Genomic DNA, 22788 nt, shown 5'->3' with positions numbered 1-22788 from the left:
TGACAAGAGCCATCTCTGGATTATATAACCCCCAAAAAATAGATTTTCTTCATGTGTGGCTGTACTTGCGCAGATGATTTTTCATAAGTGCGTGTGTGTGTGTGTGTGTGTGTACTCACCAGCTCCAGACAGTGTCTGTGGCCATAGGCTGCAGCATAGTGGACAGGACTGTAACCCTGCTTATCTTTCAGAGACGCAGTAGCACCACTTTGCAACAGGAACTCCAGACATCTAGTACAAAAAGACACGATATCGTCAGACGCAAACACGACAATGAAAGGTTACTTCAAAAGTTAACAAAGCCTCAGACTGGGAGGTGATATGCGGCAGAGAGAGAGAGAGAGAGAGAGAGAGAGAGAGTCAGACACGTTCAACAGACATATGCAAAAGCTATTCAAACAAGCTGAGAGACAATGACAGAAGGTATTGTCTGTCTGAACTGGTCTGTGTACACAGAGTAGAGAGTGAGTGAGTGAGTGAGTGAGTGAGTGAGTGAGTGAGTGAGTGAGTGAGTGAGTGAGTGAGTGAGTGAGTGAGTGAGTGAGTGTCGTTCTCAAACATTTAGAACCATAGGCATGGTTTTCACTGAGCCATAGTCTGTGCTGACTGACTACCTGAGTAATACTCCTAGAAATAAAATAGCATACTCACAGTGCAGCCTCCTTCTCCTTCTCTGCCTGGACCCCTTCACTCTCTGGCTCCAGAGCCTGACGTCGCCTTCACAAGACACACACAGCAGAAAAATATTAAGACATTCTCAATATTAAAAAAATTCTGACAATAGCTTATGCAAAAATAAAACCTCTGGGAAGAGTGGGGTTTAGAGGGACCCTCCATCTGTTTTTCAGGGATGGTATTCAGGGTCATCTTGCGTTTACAGCTGTGCTAGTCTGAATGTCCTGGTATTAGACTACTCAGGGATGGTATTCAGGGTCATCTAGCGTTTACAGCTGTGCTAGTCTGAATGTCCTGGTATTAGACTACTCAGGGATGGTATTCAGGGTCATCTAGTGTTTACAGCTGTGCTAGTCTGAATGTCCTGGTATTAGACTACTCAGGGATGGTATTCAGGGTCATCTAGCGTTTACAGCTGTGCTAGTCTGAATGTCCTGGTATTAGACTACTCAGGGATGGTATTCAGGGTCATCTAGCGTTTACAGCTGTGCTAGTCTGAATGTCCTGGTATTAGACTACTCAGGGATGGTATTCAGGGTCCTCTAGCGTTTACAGCTGTGCTAGTCTGAATGTCCTGGTATTAGACTACTCAGGGATGGTATTCAGGGTCATCTAGCGTTTACAGCTGTGCTAGTCTGAATGTCCTGGTATTAGACTACTCAGGGATGGTATTCAGGGTCATCTAGTGTTTACAGCTGTGCTAGTCTGAATGTCCTGGTATTAGACTACTCAGGGATGGTATTCAGGGTCATCTAGTGTTTACAGCTGTGCTAGTCTGAATGTCCTGGTATTAGACTACTCAGGGATGGTATTCAGGGTCATCTTGCGTTTACAGCTGTGCTAGTCTGAATGTCCTGGTATTAGACTACTCAGGGATGGTATTCAGGGTCATCTAGCGTTTACAGCTGTGCTAGTCTGAATGTCCTGGTATTAGACTACTCAGGGATGGTATTCAGGGTCATCTTGCGTTTACAGCTGTGCTAGTCTGAATGTCCTGGTATTAGACTACTCAGGGATGGTATTCAGGGTCATCTAGCGTTTACAGCTGTGCTAGTCTGAATGTCCTGGTATTAGACTACTCAGGGATGGTATTCAGGGTCATCTAGCGTTTACAGCTGTGCTAGTCTGAATGTCCTGGTATTAGACTACTCAGGGATGGTATTCAGGGTCATCTAGCGTTTACAGCTGTGCTAGTCTGAATGTCCTGGTATTAGACTACTCAGGGATGGTATTCAGGGTCATCTAGCGTTTACAGCTGTGCTAGTCTGAATGTCCTGGTATTAGACTACTCAGGGATGGTATTCAGGGTCATCTAGCGTTTACAGCTGTGCTAGTCTGAATGTCCTGGTATTAGACTACTCAGGGATGGTATTCAGGGTCATCTAGCGTTTACAGCTGTGCTAGTCTGAATGTCCTGGTATTAGACTACTCAGGGATGGTATTCAGGGTCATCTAGTGTTTACAGCTGTGCTAGTCTGAATGTCCTGGTATTAGACTACTCAGGGATGGTATTCAGGGTCATCTAGCGTTTACAGCTGTGCTAGTCTGAATGTCCTGGTATTAGACTACTCAGGGATGGTATTCAGGGTCATCTAGTGTTTACAGCTGTGCTAGTCTGAATGTCCTGGTATTAGACTACTCAGGGATGGTATTCAGGGTCATTAGTGTTTACAGCTGTGCTAGTCTGAATGTCCTGGTATTAGACTACTCAGGGATGGTATTCAGGGTCATCTAGTGTTTACAGCTGTGCTAGTCTGAATGTCCTGGTATTAGACTACTCAGGGATGGTATTCAGGGTCATCTAGTGTTTACAGCTGTGCTAGTCTGAATGTCCTGGTATTAGACTACTCAGGGATGGTATTCAGGGTCATCTAGTGTTTACAGCTGTGCTAGTCTGAATGTCCTGGTATTAGACTACTCAGGGGTGTGAACACTGGACAGACTATGCTGCAGACTTGGGATGGACATTTGAAATGACTTCACTATTCGAATAATATCATGACATTTTTTGGATATCCAGATAGTTGTTGGACTGGTATTCTCTGGTAGTTTTTAGCTAACAGTCAGCAACAGTGACAGAGATGTCTGCTGTTCACCGTGATAGCGTCCGTTTGAAAACCGTTCTGCATTGATCTGCGTCAGGTATTGTGGAATCTCCGTTAGATGCGTGCCTGTTATCACTAGGCTATATGAAGAGGGAGAAATACAATAGGCTACTGTTGTCAGGGCTGACTGGAGGGTGAAACACACTGGATGCCTTTTCATGTAAAGCGCAACACGAGAGAAAATGCACTTGAAAATAAAACAATTACTTTGTGCGTCCTCAGAACTGTAGGCTGTTGACAGCGCTAACTATAAATATTAAAATGTATAATCACACGTGATTGAATACTAACGTTCGTTAGGATATTCAAATAACTGTGCCATCCCTAGTACGTACAGACACCTAGTTCGTTTTTAGTTAGTCATCTTTAATGAATCTCTCCTCGTTGGTCTTTCAAGCATCCACGTGGGTTTGTATCTTCCTGATAACCAATGAGGGGACATTCAGCGCATCGAGCGTCTCAATTAGAACCATGTTCTATTTAGCACTTGGCTACGCAGACGCTCGTTCACATGAGCGAGCGGTGTGGGTGAAATTATTGAATAACAAGTAAGTGTACATTTATTTTGCAAGGCTCGTGTGCGCATCGTGGCAGGTGAGGTGTGCATGTAAGGCAAATGTTCATTTAGTCATGCATTGCTGTAAATGGGAGACTAAGTGGGAATTTAACTCTAATGCGGAAGTTAGGATTGGTCACTAAGTCTGGTCAGTGAGCTTCACCTCCTGTCCAGGTCGGAGGCAGCTGCGTAGTGCAGGGCAGAGCGCCCCCACTGGTCAGTGGCATTAATGCAGGTCCCACACGACACCAGCGTCTCCAGGCACTGATAGTGACGACTGGCAGCCGCATAGTGGAGAGGGGTCCTGTAGAGAGAGAGACACACACACACAGAGAGAGATGGCCAGACACACACAGAAGGACAGTGTTATATGCCTGCACATTGATTTGAGTCACACTTTAAAGATCTGAAAAGGTTGAGGAGAGTTAACTAAAGTGTTGAGTCAGAGGACTGAGGGGAAATGGCTGTGACCACACAAACACACCTACACAGGAACTGGAGAGAGGAACTGACAGAAAAAGACCACAAACGAATGCAGCCCCCACTCTAAGCTCTGTTCTCCATGATCTCCTTTCAGCAGGGTCCTCACCTCAGTAAGAACCAGCTTTCAACAACTGTCATCCATACACACCAATTCACTGTCCCCACTAAGGCCCTGTTCATCTGCCCCAACTTCATCGGATGGGGCCACAGTGTCTCCTGACCCCTCCTGTCTCAGTCTCCAGTATTTATGCTGCAGTAGTTTGTGTCGGGGGGCTAGGGTCAGTCTGCTATATCTGGAGTACTTCTCCTGTCTTATCCGGTGTGCTGTGTGAATTGCTCTCTCTAAAGTATGCTCTCTCTAATTCTCTCTTTCTTTCTCGGAGGACCTGAGCCCTAGGACCATGCCTCAGGATTATCTGGCCTGATAACTCCTTGCTGTCCCCAGTCCACCTGGCCGTGCTGCTGCTCCAGTTTCAACTGTTCTGCCTGCGGCTATGGAACCCTGACCTGTTCACCGGACGTGCTTCCTGTCCCAGACCTGCTGTTTTCAACTCTCTAGAGACAGCAGGAGCAGCAGATACTCTCATTGACCAACTGACATTTACTCCTGAGGTGCGACCTGTTGCACCCTCGACAACTACTATGATTATTATTATTTGACCCTGCTGGTCATCTATGAACATTTGAACATCTTGGCCATGTTCTGTTATAATCTCCACCCGGCACAGCCAGAAGAGGACTGGCCACCCCTCATAGCCTGGTTCCTCTCTAGGTTTCTTCCTAGGTTTTGGACCTTCTAGTGAGATTTTCCTAGCCACCGTGCTTCTACACCTGCATTGCTTGCTGTTTGGGGTTTTAGGCTGGGTTTCTGTACAGCACTTTGAGATATCAGCTGATGTAAGAAGGGCTATATAAATAAATTTGATTCAGACCTTCCCCACCCTTCTACCTGCCCTCTAAGAGAACTCACCTGCCACACTTGTCCCTCCGGTTATGGTCCCCACCGCTGCTCAGAAGCAATTTCACACACTCCACATTACTGCAGAACGAGACAGAGGAAGAGGAGAAGACATTTTACAATCATGACAAATTCTGTTTTGAAGAGTACAGTGACATGAAGCAAAATGTACAGACACACAAACAGACACCTGATGAAGCCCTTCTGACAGAAATGTTAAAATAATGTACAGGAGCTTACACTATAGTGTGCAGGTATTTCTCTTAGACACACACACACACAGAGAGACTCACCCTCCGGCGGCGGCAGCGTGTAGACAGGTCCTCCCCAGTGCGTCTGGGGTGTGGATCTGGAAGCCTGCAGACAGGGCCGAGGATGAGGGGTCGTTACTGAGGGGACACATTATGCTATACCTCCTTCCTACAGGGGGTGATGTACACAGAGAGAGAGGCAACATACAGCCACATAGCAGGGAAGACAGACAGAGGAAGAAAGTGGGAGAGACACAAGGGACAGGGAGGTGGAGAAAGAGACGGCTGTTAACGCAGGAAAACACACAGAATTACAAGGTGAGGTAAGGTGAGAGACAGGCAGGCTAGAAAACACACATGCTAAGATATAGTCTAATACTCTTACTTCTACACGTACTTATAGTCTGAAAGCACACAAAACAGAGAAAGAGAGAAAGACTGTAGGCAGGGGAAGCATGCTATAAGTTAAGGAGTGTTCGTGCAGAGTTCTATTTGCATCCCCATCACGCTGTCACACTTTGGTCCTGCCTAGAATCTGAGTATGCTGGGTCAAACCATTCTAGTCAATTAAGGGGGAGGGGGGTTAACAGCTATGGATACTGAAGGCTATGAATATTGCCCTTAAACCACCCTCTAACCCTGCGGTTCAAGCCGGCTGTCTCCTCAGCACAAATAAAACTGTGCAGCTGCACAGAGTGCTCCAGCTCATGTAAATCACTCAACATCAAAGGCCTTCCTTTGTTGTTTTCCTACAGTAGAGGCCTCAGAGCCCGTATGGGTCTGACCCCACAGTCAAGTGAAACTGCACAGCTCCTTTCAAACAGAGCCTGAGACTTCCAGACTGGAGCCAAAATTGTCTCTAGATAGAAGTTTGCCAGTATGTATCAAACAATCAGGTCTCTTATTTCAAGAGGAGCACTGGCTTAGCCAAATTCTTGTCTGCAAGGAGAGAAACAGCTAGAAATGCCTGATCAGACCATCTCTGTATGCTGGCCCAAAGCCTGATCAAAGCATCTCTGTATGCTGGCCCAATGCCTGATCAAAGCATCTCTGTATGCTGGCCCAATGCCTGATCAAAGCATCTCTGTATGCTGGCCCAATGCCTGATCAAAGCATCTCTGTATGCTGGCCCAATGCCTGATCAGACCATCTCTGTATGCTGGCCCAATGCCTGATCAAAGCATCTCTGTATGCTGGCCCAATGCCTGATCAAAGCATCTCTGTATGCTGGCCCAATGCCTGATCAGACCATCTCTGTATGCTGGCCCAATGCCTGCCTGTGTTTGTATGCCCATTGCCTTGTATTGCTGTTAGAGGAACAATGTGACTCCAATCTGACCCAGGCTGAATAGTTCCCCCTGTAGAGGAATTTAGGACTGGAAAGCAGCAGTAAGACATTCCTGTTCTTCGTCCAAGGAAGAGGGTAAAACAGGGTACACACAGCCAATGACTTTGTGCCGGTGCTGGTAGGTTACCTGAGGAGAGCAGCTTCCGGCAGCAGTCTGAGTGGGCGTTCATAGCAGCCAGGTGCAGAGGGAACATACCATGGACTCCTCGTCTGCAGAAAGAAAGAGAGAGACAGAGAAAGAGAGACAGAGACAGAGAGAGAGCGCGAGACAGAGAGAGAGCGCGAGACAGAGAGAGAGTGCGAGACAGAGAGAAAGTCTTTACTATAAATACACGCTGTACCTCTATATATTACACCAAAACAAGTGAAAGAAAAGGAATCCAAGCGTCCATTCCACACACACACACACCTTGTGCAGTCAGCTCCGCTGGTGATGAGTGTGTTAATGAGGAGCTCGTGACCATAGCGAGCAGCGATGTGAAGAGGAGTGTTTCCATCCTTGTCCACACTGTCAATCTCCCCACCTACAGTACAGACAGCACAGTTTGGTTAATAAGGATACTTACAATAATACTACTGAACTCAAACACACACACTCAGGTCTTACCATTCTGGATGAGTGTCTGGGAGCGAGTGAAGCGGCCGTGGACTGCTGTCATGTGGAGGGGGCTCTTCCCATCCCGACTCTGAGAGAAAAAATATGAGAGTGATACCAACAGTGGAATAGACTGAAATAAAGACTAACAGGAGAGTCAGTCACAGAAAGACAGATCCAGAGACAGTCAGTAACCAGTAACCATCACCCGACAAATGGCAGTTGATAGAATAACCATGACACAGTAAATTTGCCGACACAATGCTATATTGTATGGTCCTCCTGCTACAACTTGGAAAAGCATGCACACTTTTTTAAGCCACACATTAAATATATTATGATGAACTTCACAGGGTGGTGAAAGTGCACAGTGATGAGCTTGATGCTGCTTTCCAATAAATATTGAGGGTCTTATTCTGGTGACATGATGATCGGTGCTTGGCTGCCGTTTGACAAATAAAAATGATCCTGCTCTTCTACATAATCTCATCATGTACACTCTGCACTGTATCTACCAGCTGTTGGCTGGAGCGCATGTGACAAGACCAGTGGCCACATTTGCTGTTTATCGCAGACTTTTTGTGCCAAAACCATTGATAAGAGTACTAACCATTGATAAGAGTACTAACCATTGATAAGAGTACTAACCATTGATAAGAGTACTAACCATTGATAAGAGTTAAAAAGTCTGATAGAAACACATAAAACTTCTGCTTTTTATTCGGTCAATGAACAGTTACACGACAAAGTGCTTTTTATGTGCACTACAAGAAGCCAGTTTGATGGAAACACACCGCTGCTGGTAAAATCCCCATATTTTTGGGGATCTTTCCACAAATTGACAGAAACCGAGCTAGTCAGACCATCCATTCTCCAAGATAGAAACAGCGTCTATCCTCACCTGGACGTTGACGTCAGCCCCGTTGTTGACCAGGAACTCTAGACAGAGAGCTCCGTGGGTGGAGGCTGCAGCGAAGTGTAGGGGGGTGAAACCCTTGTTGTTGGGCTGGCTGACGTTAGCTCCGTAGTCTATCAGTTCACTGACCACAGCATCCTGACCGTTGAAACAGGCCAAGTGCAGAGCAGTGTTACCAAACGCATTGGCCTCATCTATCTGCAGTCACAGAGGAGCGGAGAGCAAGTCAACATCCACATTATGTATGTATGTATGTATGTATGTATGTATGTATGTATGTATGCATGTATGTATGTATGCATGTATGCATGTATGCATGTATGCATGTATGCATGTATATGTGTCCATTTCCCCATACCTCCACGGCCAGGTTGAGCAGGTGTTTGACCACAGCGATCTGACCGTTAGAAGCGGCCGTGTGTAGAGAGGTGTAACCACGTTTATCCTTACAGCTGACCTCTGCCCCCTGGCTGACAAGCAGACACACTACACCCAAATGACCTGCAGGGGGCACACCACACACCGTTTCAAAAACTAATATTACCATCATACGTTCAGCAACATGAGTAATCTTACAAGAAAGTAACCATTCAAAATCATAATGTTTCCATCAAATGTTCAGGGATATGAGCAATCCCACAAGAAAGCAACCAATGTTGTTTGGCTCTGTTTTCTGACTATTAGGTGACTCATACATATCATTTCCGTTGCACGATTGAAGATATGAATGCCTGAGGCTGAGTTGGTACAGAGAGGTACACTCTATAATGTCTATATGTCTCACCCATATATGCTGCCCAATGCAGGGCGCGGCCATCTTTCTTATCAAAGGCATTAATGTTGGCACCCTTAGCCAGTAGCAGGTTAACCATCTGAAATGGAGAGGGGAAAAGATAGTGAGAGACAGAAAGGAGGGAGAGGGGAGAGTGTGAGAGGTGTGTTTTTCAGTGGTGAGTCAGGTCTGTGTGTGTGTGTGTACCTCAGAGGGCCAAGAGTGGACGAGGCTCTTTATGTAAGCATTCTAAATACGTCAATCCGACTAGTGTTTAAGCAAAAACAGCAATTGAAATATGTGCCTGTGTGACTTTACCTTTACTACCTACTATGATGCTTGTGTGGGACTGTTTTTTTTCTGGACACAAAAATATTTTAATACAGTTGTTGTCACTCACTAGCCATTCCGAGGGCAAGATGGCACCATTGCCACATTGCCTACACCTCTATCCAAGTCTTTCAGATCTACAATTAACAGAAATATAAACGCAACATGTAAAGAGTTGGTCCCATGTTTCATGAGCTGAAATAAAAGATCCCAAAAATTTCCATAAGCACAAAAAGCGTATTTCTCTAAAATTTTGGGCAAAAATTTGTTTACATCCCTGTTAGTGAGCATTTCGCCTTTGCCATGATAATCCATTCACCAGAACAGGTGTGGCATATCAAGAAGCTGATTAAACAGTATGATCATTACACAGGTGCACCTTGTACTGGGGACAATAAAAGGCCACTCTAAAATGTGCAGTTTTATCATACAACACAATGCCACAGATGTCTCAAGTTTTGAAGGAGCGTGGAATTGGCAATGCCGACTGCACGAATGTCCACCAAGCCTATGGCCAAAGAATTGAATGTTAATTTCTCTGCCATAAGCCGCATCCAACGTTGTTTTAGAGAATTTGGCAGTACGTCCAACCGCAGACAGCTTGTATGGCGTCGTGTAGGCGAGGGGTTTGCTGAAGTCAACGTTGTGAACAGAGTGCCCCATGGTGGTGGTGGGGTTATGGTATGGTGCAGGCATAAGCTACGGACAACGAACACAATTGCATTTTATCAACAATTTGAAGGGACAGAGATACCATGATGAGATCCTGAGGCCCATTGTGGTGCCATTCATCCCCCGCCATCACCTAATGTTTCAGCATGATAATTCATGCCCCCATGTCACAAGGATCTGTACACAATTCCTGGAAGTTCAAAATGTACCTGTGCTTCCATGGCCTGCAAACTCACCAGACATCACCCATTGAGCATGTTTGGGATGCTCTGGATTGACGTGTACAACAGCGTGTTCCAGTTCCCGTCAATATCCAGCAACTTCACACAGCCAATGAAGAGGAGTGGGACAACATTCCACAAATCAACGGTCTCATTAACTCTATGTGAAGGAGATGTGTCGCGCAGCATGAGGCAAATGGTGGTCACACCAGATACTGACTGGTTTGCTGATCCACGCCCCTACCTTTTTTAAAAGGTATTTCTGACCAACAGATGCATATCGGTATTCCCAGTCATGTGAAATCCATAGATTAGGGCCTAATAAATTCATTTCAAATGGCTGATTTCCTTATATGAACTGTAACTCAGTAAAATCTTAGAAATTGTTGCATGTTACGTTTATATTTCTGTTCAGTATACATGGAGTGCCTAGGCCCTAGGTGATAGTCTCACTAAGGGTTGATTTCAGGAAGTGAAATGCATTGGGCCTGAGCCTAACTGAGCATTTTATGGCTGTACATAAGGGATGTAAAGAAAATTGAATCCCCCAGCCTGTAGTACCTCAGTGTGCCCGTTGAGGGCAGCGTGGTGCAGGGCGGTGCGCCCCCCGCGGTCCGACACATTGACGCTGCTCAGCAGGGGGATGATGACCTCAGCGCAGCGCAGGGCATTGTTGGCCGCGGCAACGTGAAGAGGCGTCTGCCAGTTCTTATCCCGCGCATTCACATCAGCAGAGTGACGGATCAGCACGCGAACTGCCTCCTGTAGACCAGCGTGATAGAGCAACATGACGTGTGAGGAGAGTAGAGACGGTACAATGTGTGTGTTCTGTAAGCAGCATAGAGAGATGAACATGTATACAGGAAATTCCTTTAAAACACGCAAACGTTCAACAACTAGACATTTAATAAACCTATGCATTAATTTATAGACATAAACCAAGGTGCACATATTCATAGTTCATACACAGGCACACACATTAGTGAGTCAGTGGATCATAAGCTATCCTAGCCATGTTGAATTATCACTTTCACTCCAGGGGACTGACACAGAGCATTGTGTGGGCTGTGTTGATAAACTGATATGGCTCTGCTATCGGTCTGGTTCTGGTTTCTATGCTGAATGTGCAGAGAGAGGTGGACGATGGTCAGACTGGTGACGGTAGTCGAGTGTCCTCTCCACCACAGATCCTGCTGGGCAGCTTAGGCTTGGTTTAGCATCTTACCACCTGAGTCTCAGCATGGGGCCCTGAGAATGTGTCATCATGCTGTTTTTCCTGTCACTGTATGTCATGAGAAATGTGTGTCAGTGCCACAGTACACTGAGTAAACCCCATGCGGTGTGGGTGTGTGTATCCACCGACCCACCTCACTACGGGATGCCACCGCGCGGTGGAGAGGGGTGAGCCACATGTTGTCTTTGGCGTTGACCCGCGCCCCTAGAGATGGAGACAGACAGAAATATAAAGAGAGGCAATCTAGCATTAGCAGGGAGGGAAAATACACTGTAACCATATAAATTCTTATTTTTTTGTTGCTAAGGCTGTAAAACAGGGGATATTGTAGAGAGAGAGAAAAAGTTGGTTTACCGGAGAGGATGAGAAGCTCAGTGATCTCAGCATCACCCAGGAAGGCTGCAGCATGGAGCGGGGTGCGCTTGTCTGGATCCTGATGAGAGTGGTAGAAAGGGAGATTTATTAAGAGAGAAAGAGAAACATATATATATATATATATAAATAATCTCTGTGTGTACAGCATCCAGGAGCACTGGTACAATTTTTTGTTCAGTTTAAACCAACTGAAGGCCGACATTTTAGGCAGAGTTAGGCCAAAGAGCCCAACTCCATCTACAATGGCAAGGGAAACATTTCCAGAGCCCATGGGTATGACAGTTAGCTTGGAGTGGAGTTAGAATTAGCCTAGCACAGAAGGGGCTCTAACAGTTAATATATGTGATGAGCTAAGCTAATGGTTACCGCGCTGTGTCAAAATATCCATTGTCCTGGTGGCCACTGGCCATTTAGCACACAAAACAACCCCTCAAATCCAGCTGGCCCGGCACTCCACTGCCTCTCAAACAAAAAACACATCTAAAAACTGGACACTGGCTAGGTTTCCATCAAATTGGCAACATATTTTCATGCAAATATTCTAAAATACACATAAAACAATATGTGCATTTTCCCACCAGAGATGTGTTTTCATCAAATTGACTTGTTGCAGATAAAAGGCTGTGTGTGGTGACGGAGTGCACATAAAATAACTTGTGCGGTTAAATTCCCATGTACCAGATAAAACATAAGAGGTAAATGGGTTTCCATCGCATTTTCAACTCCACTGATGGTTTTGTCATAAAACATGTTGCGTTACAAGCTGACTACACCGCTCGCGTCGCAAAATAAATTTAGAAATCTATATTATTCAATTATTGCACCCACTGTTCGCGCACGCCAACGAGCATCTGCGTTGCCAAGGGCTAAAATAGAAGTCAGTTAAAGTAGAAGTCAGTTCTATTTGTGACGCAGATCCTGCTGCAAGTCCTGCCTCTCCCATCTCCTCATTGGTTTATAGAAGCAGGTACCCACGTGCCATCTCCTCATTAGTTATACCCACGTGGGTGACTGAAAGACGAGCGAGATCAGTGGCGGTAATGCACCTAATTTATGAAAGTTGCCAATCGCAATATAAAGTCAAGAGAAGAAATAGCCTGGAAGTAGGAGAGATGACTAGAAATGATTCGGTTGGCCGTTTTATGTGTGGATTAATTGGCGGAGTAGAGGAGCTTGTGCATTTCAGGTAAAATAACAACTCAATGTTTATATCCCAGGACAAATTAGCTAGCAACAGCAAGCTAGCTAAATAGGACAAATTAGCTAGCAAGTGCAAGCTAACTAGCTAAATTGCCATAAATGTTTAATGCTTTTTGACCTGTCCCCAAATTAATATAATTGGTTCAGAGTCTGTTTTGATATTTTAACTTGCGTGTCGTGATCATGTTTGGTGTGGGGGGACAAAATACATTTATGCACGATGGCGCACACGCACAGCCTGTTTGGGTTCAGTGTTATACTGAATAGCGAATTTGCCCACTCTGGTCTTGGCACGTGCGCTCCAGCCAACAGCTTGCAGATACAGTATAGCCTACATGATGATATTAATAACGACAAAAGAGCGAGATTCATTTTATTTGTCAAACGGCAGCCAAGAATCGATCATCATGTCACCAGAATAAGACCCTCAATATTTATTGAAAGGGGCATCAAGCTCATCACCGTGCACTTTCACCACCCTGTGAAGTTCATCATAACTTATTTCATTTGTAGCCTAATAAACTGCAAGCTTTCCTGAGTCGTAGTGGGAGGACCAGACAACATATTATCGCGTGACTCCAAGTTTACTTCAATATTATGATTATTACATCAATATTTGCGAATAAAAGCATTTCCACCGCCATTTCTCAACATAATTAATTTTACAGAAACAAAAAGATCACACCTTATCTAGCGTATTTAGTTTTTTCGACATTTGGAAAGTTTACCATCAAATTTGCTGTTTCCATCAGGCCGGTCTTGACATTTTTTATCCAACATGTATTTTAATCGCAAAAAAAGGTTTGCAACCTGGTTACTGACAGCGTTCTTATTGTAGAGCCTCTGATAGCAGCCAACCGCCCACAGGAGACTAAATAACCGGACAGTATCCGTGCTCCGGAGCATGGAAGTACGGTGAATGTCTAGTGGTCTTACCAGAGCGTTGATGTCTTCCGATTTGTAGATAAGCATACGTATCTCCTCAGGGTCTCCATTGAAGATGGCCTGAACCAGCGGAGGCTGAGTTGAAGAGAGAAAGGAGAAGGGGTCAGACTGAAGTCATTCACTAATCCTCCTCTATAGATCCAAGGTCGTTCACCGATCCTACTTAGCCTAATAATAGAACAGTAGAGGAAACCTGTATTGCCCTTGTATGACATTCAAACATCAACACACGTGGATACATGTCCAAAACACAAGCGGGGCCAATGCAAGTCTCCCCAAATACTGACCAGGTCTTTCTCCAATATGTGTCTAAACAGTGACCCTACAATCTCAAGATATCAGATTTATCAGCTGTGAGTGTAAACAAGGGAAGAGGGGGAGTGGTCCTTCCCATGGTATAGAATTAGAGCACTGCCAACATCAAATCAAATTGTATTTGCACATACACAAACAGCAAAAAAAGAAATGTCCTCTCACTGTCAACTGTGTTTATTTACAGCAAACTTAACATGTGTAAATATTTGTATGAACATAAGATTCAACAACTGAGACCTGAACAAGTTCCACAGACATGTGACTAACAGAAATGGAATAATGTGTCCCTGAACAAAGGGGGGGGGTCAAAATCAAAAGTAACAGTCAGTATCTGGTGTGGCCACCAGCTGCATTAAGTAATGCAGTGCATCTCCTCCTCATGGACTGCACCAGATTTGCCAGTTCTTGCTGTGAGATGTTACCCCACTCTTCCACCAAGGCACCTGCAAGTTCCCGGACATTTCTGGGGGGGGAATGGCCCAAGCCCTCACCCTCCGATCCAACAGGTCCCAGATCCGGGCTCATTGCTGGCCATGGCAGAACACTGACATTCCTGTCTTGCAGGAAATCACTCACAGAACGAGCAGTATGGCTGGTGGCATTGTCATGCTGGAGGGTCATGTCAGGATGAGCCTGCAGGAAGGGTAACACATGAGGGAGGAGGATGTCTTCCCTATAACGCACAGCGTTGAGATTGCCTGCAATGACAACAAGCTCAGTCCGATGATGCTGTGACACACCGCCCCAGAACATGACGGACCCTCCACCTGCAAGTTTATTTAGCAGATGTTACTTCGGATGTAGCGAAATGCTTGTAAATGAGCAGCAGTGTGACGCTTCAATCTGTTTTTAAAAAAGCTGGAGACGTGAGTGACTGAGTGAGACTCACTGTAGGCCCACATTTGGTATAGGCCTAGTGCTGTAGTTAAGACTGTGGTGGGTTTTATAAGACAACTGAATGAAGTTATTTACAAAGAGGGATATAAAAGGCCTCAAACTCAACTAGAGAACAGCACAGCAGCATGTAGAGGCCATTATCTTAGTCTAGTGAATGAGGTCACAGTGCCCAAGTACACAGTCTCTCTCTCCCCAACCTAAATTAAGGTCCCAGACATCGCTGGCATGCAGGCACAAATTATCAGTGTCAATCAATACTTGGCCTTAGATCAGCACGCTCAGTCAACTTTCTGAGAGACACAGTGGAAAGGGCTAACTGACCGGCCACGGCATGATGGGGACCGGCCACGGCATGATGGGGACCGGCCACGGCATGATGGGGACCGGCCACGGCATGATGGGGACTGGCGATGTTCTAATACTTGTAGGCTGTAGAATAGATTCATTCCTTACACATCCTTCCTTCAATAGGCAAGCAGGAAGGCCCCAAAATGTTGAGATACCCCTACCTACCCCTCCCCTTCGAAAGTCACTAGTCACTGATCTGACCAGGTTTGATTGGTGAAAGCAATGTAATAGAAACTCTGCCTTTCTTTTATCCAAGAACACACAGATATGCGATTACCCTCAAGGAAGGGAGGAAATAAGGGCGCCCAGTTCTTAAAGTATCCCAACAGGACCTTCCTAGCTCTAAGTCTTTGTGACAGACAAGGGGAGACATGGTTCAGAGGGCGAGACAGACTGGTTCCATATCGATGCTGTTCCTGGGTGCTGCAGAGCAGGCCCTCGTCATGTGATGATGACTGAGCGGGAAATTGTTTCCACAGCTTGTTAGTTAGATACAACATAAAAGTTCATGAAGAGAGACAGGAAGAGGATTGAGTTGGAGCCCTGACTGACTAAGCCCTATGTACTACAGTCAGACCAGACCATGTTGCTGCATCTTGACTTGCTGTCCCTCCACCTCACCGCCTGACTTCCTGTTAAACTCTGTCATCTTCTCAGAATCGACACGCAGAGAGGAAGCCTAGCTAACTCTGCATTTTCAGTTCCGCTTCTAGACCACACACACCCACACTAGCCTACTGATCCTATAATCTGCAAGGACCTGCACAGAAAATGTGTAGGCCTATATGAAACAGCAGGTAGAGAGACAGAGGCGGGCAGGCCACAGCGTAATACCCTACAGCCTCCCCACATCCCAGCTTTCCCATGGTGATCTGAACAACCACAGTGGCCACTGCCAGAGGAGTGTTTTATAGGAATGGGGCTCTCTTCCTTATGGATTGATTTTGAACGTTTTCCTGCCTTTTCTCACACCCCCACACCCATAATTCATTTCACTCTACTAAGACAGGAAATGCAACTAATAGCAGGATCTGTGTGGCCATGTGGGCGACACAAGTCCCTAAAGAGAATAGTTAGGCTAGATATGGTTCACAATCACACAAGAAGTTGAGGCAAAGAATAGCTATGCCTTTAAAACAGAGATGAGAGAGCACTTGGCAGCATGTTGCCTTATGTTTTGCTGTCTCTTTCAAGTACTCACACACTCACACACAAACAGCTGGCATCACCTACTGGTCACAAAGCTGGTGTCTGTCACTTTTTGTAATTGCACTGGGGATTTGGGGGACAGTGCTACCAAGTGCTGGGGAGAGGGTAGGTCCTGGCTGAAAGCAAGCAGCCATCCTGAATGAGGACATTCCCCAAACCCCACACCACCACCACTCCAGGCAAACCAAAGCCTCTAACACTGAGCCCATTGTTGCCACGGCACAGCACACTACCCTCATCCTCCTCCCTCCTCCTGACTCCAAGGGCCAACGAATGTTCTCAAAACTACCCCTTTGTCCAATAGGAGAGTGGCATCTTCCTCGTCTACATTTAGAACAGCCGTAGGGCCAGCCTCTTAAATCAACTAGTCCTGCCTCAAAGAGTCCCAATGGAATCAAGAGCGGTCCCCGGCATTTGACAAAACAAATGGATGTTTCCCCTTCAATCTCTCTATGTTGACCTCATCCTACACAAACTTCCTGCATCTGATAAAAACTCTGTTTTTAATTCTTTAATCTGCAAACAACACACATGCAATCTGGTTCGTCCATGCATGCGCACACTGACACACACACAAAAGCACTTTCTGGACTTTTCTGCGATTGTTCTTCCATAACATAAGGATGGTGAATAATCAGAGCCGCATTGTAATTGGTGCCCGAGGGTACAGAACAGATCTGAATCTCCACTCCCACAGCACAGCTCCAAAATGAAAAGCTGCTGATGCCGATGATGTCCCACTAAAAATGAATTGCAGAATTAAAACCATACTGCGCATGACCGTGTTTCCCTCTCCTTCCCTCACTGTTGGCAGCGCCTCACAGAAAGAGAGAGGGAAAAGATAAGTCTGTCTGAGTGTGCGCGTCCGTCTATGACAGTAAACACACATATATGGGTCGTGTAGGCGTTTCTCCTGTTAAGGAGATATTTCTATCTCAACACGGGAAGCCCAGCAGCATTCAAAACAAGAAGAGGGAAAAAAACAAAGACAATATCTCATGAGCACCCACACACAGATCCCACACACACAGATGCTCACACACACGTACATGCACACACACGTACACACACATATGAACAACCCATGGGATCAAGTAAGAAGAAAAATGAAGAAAAGGGGAGGGGGATGATAAGACCCAATAACGTCCTGTCCCTTTCCTTTAACACAGAAGAAGGATTACACTGGACACAACAGTCACTGGACAGTACACACACAGCCGACAGAGCCATACACTTGTATAATCTCTCTGAAAACATACACATCCGTCAGGAGGTTCCATATGATTTCAATCACTCTCTGACCGCACCCTTTTTGATTTGAACAAAACCTTCCATACATGTTTGTCCATGGTAGAAGTGGTCAGAAAGTGATATTTTGGACCTGAATACCAGAACAATCAGGAGATAGAGGTGCTCAAAGTTGACTCATTATGCATACGGGCAATTCCATGTTAACGGAACTACACAGACTTTTTCACTTTAAAAATGTATACCAAACAAAAAACATTGATTTCAAAGTTTCACAAACCATAGAACTCTATGCAAAATTACAACTTTTAAACATTTCAAAAATTTTACAGAAACACATTTATAGGAAGAACTATGCAGATACAAAGTTCGATAACAGAATACAACTGAGGGAGACTTTACTGTAATTCTGTTACCAAACGTTGCAGCTGCACAGTTTAAGTAAAAGAAAAGTGGTCATTAAGCATAGAGTTGTATGAAGGCCCATTACAGTCAAGCACATGATTTCCTGTGTTGTATATATATTTCCACACTTATAAATTATTATAACACCCTTTTAGCTGGTTGAAAAGTTTTGGTGGGATGGAGTTATGGCCTTCCATGGTGACATCACCAGGCAGTAAATTAGTTAAAAGACCAATAAGAAAGAATTCCAGACCTCTGTCAATATCAGCTAGTGTTCTGTTTTCCCCTCCCCACTCAGACCACATCCTAACTAAATTCTTGCTTGAAAAATTGCCCGTTGCTAAGAAGCTAATTTTTTTTTTACCATTGTAATTTAAAACAATCACAGTAAGGTACTTAATTGTTACCCCAAAATGATTTGATTTGAGATAAAAACGGCTGCATTAAACCTTTCAACTTTGAAATCAGTGTTTTTTGTTTGACCTCTGTAGATGTTGTCATTATTATCCCCTTGACCCTGTCACTCAGCACCTCTATAACCAAACCAATCAGATGTGCCAGTGGTGCCAGAAACATTGCATTGTGGCCAATAACTGTAAATAATATTCTATATGCTCCCATGCGTCGATGGTGAAGTTTAAAGTGACACAAGTAGGCAATTTCTCTCAACATCCTACTCTTCTTGCTGTATATAATTTAGGAGGAAGAAAGAAATGGGGAACTTGATAACGCAAGCACAAAATGCAGAACACAGTCTTTTGAGAAAAAAAAATGGAGAGAGTTAAAAGTAGCCATAAAGAGAGTAGCAAGTATCAACTTGAAATAACTTGAAATATCATAAACAGGCGCAGACAGCAACATTATCATTAGAGACGATTAAGGAATTCACAGCTGAATTCCGATGGCGGTGATACAGACAGGGTACAGATTCTTAAGCAGAAGAGCAAGCAGGAAGTCACCCCGAATCCGTTGTCCTAATTTTAAAAAGGTGAGCGGAACAAAGAACTAAAGAAAAACTACAAATGCATCTATAAAATTCGAGATGCCAAGCACACCTCGCTCGCGTAGCGGACCGCATCTGTTCCTTATAGGCACCAGAAAATCAATTTCCTCTCGCTTGCATGCGATGCATAAGAATAATTTCTCAAATACAACGTTTCCAAACATTCTGCTTGCCCGGGACTTACTTGGGCATTTCTTTATCAATAGAGTAACCACAATGGTAAAGCCTATAGACCATCTATGAAAAACGAAATATACATTATTAGTCGAATTGGCATAGCTACCTGCTCGACGAGTTTTAGAACAGCCATAATAATCTCGGTCAGCTTGGTCCGCACATCAACACACTCCCTCAAACATCAGATCATGCAATTGTCTTGGAACAATATTTCAGTTCGAAAAAAGCCGTTTTTTCCTTTATCGCCCTTGTTTGGATGCAGCAGTCAGGGAAGTAAATAATGTTAGTTTTCTCATGCAACGCAGATCCTCGGTCAGGGCCCGGGCTGTATCACGGCCCCATGGCCAGCTCCACTGACGCTATCTGCGGCGAAGGTGAGTCGAGGCAACCGCCGCCACAGTGCGCAGAAGAAGGAAAAGCTTATCCGACTAATGTAAACAATCTGCATTTACTGTTTCTGCACTGAGGACTTTTTCTCTAAATCGCCACACACTCCCTCTCTCTCACTTTGCAGCTCCGGAAATATTCCTATGTACTGTATGTAAAACGGGTGAACAGAGATTGCACACAGGAAGTTCCAGCCTCTCGCTCTCTCCTCCACTCAGATGCAGAATTTGAGGAGAGTCATCGCCGATTGTCAGCAGCAACGCTCGGTAGATCTCTCCCTCTTCTCCCCTCCAGTGGCTAGAATAGGAAAAACAACTTTTCTGAGTTATGGCAGAGATAGTTTTTATTTTTATATTGAACCTTTATTTCACTAGGCAAGTCAGTTAAGAACAAATTCTTATTTTACAATGACAACCTACACCGGCCAAACCCTCCAGTAACCCGGAAAACGCTGGGCCAGTTGTGCACTGGGACTCCCGATCACGGCCGGTTGTGATTCAGCCCACGATCGAACCAAGGATCGAACCAGGGTCTGTAGTGACGCCTCTAGTACAGAGGCAGTGCCTTAAACCACTGCGCCACTAGGGAGCCTAAAATTGTAAATTGCTTTGGTAATGTTCAGTGGCCTACAGCTAGCTACACTACAGGTGAACTACCAAGAAAGAGTTACTTGGATCATCACGCTATAGCGACTCCTTGTGGCGGGCCAGGTGCCTGCAGGGATTAATTGAAAAACCCTTTAAAAGGGTTTATTCTAAGAACTTATAGGGGTTCCCCCACAGTTTCAATTTGAAGATACTCCAGGAACCTTTTATTTTTAAAGTGTAAGACCTCTATACCAGGCGGTGTCAGAGGAAGAGCCAACAAATGTTCAAAGACTCCAGCCACCCAAGCCACAGACTGTTCTCTCTGCTACCGCACGGCAAGCAGTACCAATGCACCAAGTCTGGAGCCAACACGACCCTGAATAGCTTCAACCCCCAATCCATAAGACTTCTAAACAAGACTGCTAAATACTGTAATCAAATGGCTACCCGGACTACCTGCATTGACCCTATGCACACTCACTGGACTCTATACACACACACACACACACACACACACACACACACACACACTTGCAAAAGTATTCACCCCCTTGGCATTTTTCATATTTTGTTGTCTTACAACCTGTAATTAAAATAGTTTTTTGGGGGGGTTGTATCATTTGATTTAACAACATGCTGAACATGTTGAAGATGCAACATATTTTTTATTGTTAAACAAACAATAAGACAAAAAAACTGAAAACTTGAGCGTGCATAACTATTCACCCCCCAAAGTCAATACTTTGTAGAGCCACCTTTTGTAGCAATTACAGCTTCAAGTCTCTTGGGGTATGTCTCTATAAGCTTGGCACATTTAGCCACTGGAATGTTTGCCCATTCTTCAGCTCCTTCAAGTTGGATGGGTTCCGCTGGTGTACAGCAATCTTTAAGTCATACCACAGATTCTCAATTGGATTTAGGTCTGGGCTTTGACTAGGCCATTCCAAGACATTTAAATGTTTTCCCCTTAATCCACTCGAGTGTATGCTTAGGGCCATTGTCCTGCTGGAAGGTGAACCTCTGTCCCAGTCTCAAATCTCTTGAAGACTGAAACAGGTTTCCCTCAAGAATTTCCCTGTATTTAGCACCATCCAGCATTCCTTCAATTCTGACCAGTTTCCCAGTCCCTGCCGACGAAAAACATCCCCACAGCATGATGCTGCCACCACGTTTCACTGTGGGGATGATGTTCTCGGGGTGATGAGAGGTGTTGGATTTGCGCCAGACATAGCGTTTTCCTTGATGGCCAAAAAGTAAAATTTTAGTCTCATCTGACCAGAGTACCTTCTTCCATATGTTTGGGGAGTCTCCCACATGCCTTTTGGTGAACACCAAACGTGTTTGCTTTTTTTCTGGCCACTCTTCCATAAAGCCCAGCTCTGTGGAGTGTACGGCTTAAAGTGGTCCTATGGACAGATACTCCAATCTCCACTGTGGAGCTTTGCAGCTCCTTCAGGGTTATCTTTGGTGTCTTTGTTGCCTCTCTGATTAATGCCCTCCTTGCCTGGTCTGTGAGTTTTGGTGGGCGGCCCTCTCTTGGCAGGTTTGTTGTGGTGCCATATTCTTTCCATTTTTTAATAATGGATTTAATGGTGCTCCGTGGGATGTTGAAAGTTTATGATATTTTTTTATAACCCAACCCTAATCTGTACTTCTCCACAACTTTGTCCCTGACCTGTTTGGAGCGCTCCTTGGTACCACTTGCTTGGTGGTGCCTCTTGCTTAATGGTGTTGCAGACTCTGGGGCCTTTCAGAACAGGTGTATATATATACTGAGATCATGTGACAGATCATATGACACTTAGATTGCACACAGGTGGACTTTATTTAGCTAATTATGTGACTTCTGAAGGTAATTGCACCAGATCTCTTTTAGGGGCTTCATAGCAAAGGGGGTGAATACATATGCACACACCACTTTTCCGTTTTAAATATTTTCAAATTTTTTGAAACAAGTAATTTTTTTCACTTCACCAATTTGAACTATTTTGTGTATGTCCATTACATGAAATCCAAATAAAAATCCATTTAAATTACAGGTTGTAATGCAACAAAATAGGAAAAACGCCAAGGGGGATGAATACGTACTTTTGCAAGGCACTGTACATGCCTACTGACACCACACACACACACTTTCACACTTACCACATATGCTGCGGCTACTGTCTATTATTTATCCTGTTGCCTAGTCACTGTATCTCAACCTATATGGACACTGAACAAAAATATAAACGAGCTGAAATAAAAGAGGCCAGAAATTTTCCATACGCACAAAAAGCTTATTGTCAACATCCCTGTTAGTAAGCATTTATCCTTTGCCAAGATAATCCATCCACCTGGCAGGTGTGGCATATCAAGAAGCTGATTAAACAGCATGATCATTACACAGGTGCACCTTGTGCTGGGGACAATAAAAGGCCACTCTAAAATGTGCAGTTTTATCATACAACACAATGCCACAGATGTCTCATGTTTTGAGGTAGTGTGCAATTGGCATGCCGACTGCAGGAATGTCCACCAAGCCTGTTGCCAAATAATTAAATGTTAATTTCTCTGCCATAAGCCGCATCCAACGT

General features: G+C 44.8%; 1 protein-coding gene across 3 annotated transcripts in view; it reads right to left on the bottom strand.

Moving 5' to 3' along the window:
- Nucleotides 1-19816, bottom strand: part of LOC115160912 (serine/threonine-protein phosphatase 6 regulatory ankyrin repeat subunit B) — a 31529-nt gene extending 11713 nt beyond the window's left edge. For 2 of the 3 annotated variants that reach the window (XM_029711442.1, XM_029711444.1), the window contains exons 1-16: nucleotides 19345-19816; nucleotides 13628-13711; nucleotides 11471-11549; nucleotides 11250-11320; nucleotides 10444-10644; nucleotides 8672-8759; nucleotides 8246-8388; nucleotides 7873-8085; nucleotides 6984-7062; nucleotides 6786-6900; nucleotides 6504-6586; nucleotides 5071-5197; nucleotides 4790-4858; nucleotides 3500-3640; nucleotides 652-717; nucleotides 120-231 (exon numbers count right to left, since the gene is read on the bottom strand). In XM_029711442.1, the coding sequence (XP_029567302.1) occupies nucleotides 120-231; nucleotides 652-717; nucleotides 3500-3640; nucleotides 4790-4858; nucleotides 5071-5197; nucleotides 6504-6586; nucleotides 6786-6900; nucleotides 6984-7062; nucleotides 7873-8085; nucleotides 8246-8388; nucleotides 8672-8759; nucleotides 10444-10644; nucleotides 11250-11320; nucleotides 11471-11549; nucleotides 13628-13711; nucleotides 19345-19371 (1698 nt within the window). In that variant the 5' untranslated portion in view covers nucleotides 19372-19816. The remainder of the gene's footprint in view (nucleotides 1-119; nucleotides 232-651; nucleotides 718-3499; nucleotides 3641-4789; nucleotides 4859-5070; nucleotides 5198-6503; nucleotides 6587-6785; nucleotides 6901-6983; nucleotides 7063-7872; nucleotides 8086-8245; nucleotides 8389-8671; nucleotides 8760-10443; nucleotides 10645-11249; nucleotides 11321-11470; nucleotides 11550-13627; nucleotides 13712-19344) is intronic. The other variant, XM_029711443.1, reaches the window with a different exon arrangement.
- Nucleotides 19817-22788: the final 2972 nt, after the last annotated feature.

The sequence above is a fragment of the Salmo trutta genome, chromosome 24 (assembly GCF_901001165.1).
Source record: "Salmo trutta chromosome 24, fSalTru1.1, whole genome shotgun sequence".
Classification (NCBI taxonomy): domain Eukaryota; kingdom Metazoa; phylum Chordata; class Actinopteri; order Salmoniformes; family Salmonidae; genus Salmo; species Salmo trutta.
The sequence above is the reverse complement of the archived record's forward strand: the minus strand, read 5'-3'. Positions and strand labels throughout refer to the sequence as shown.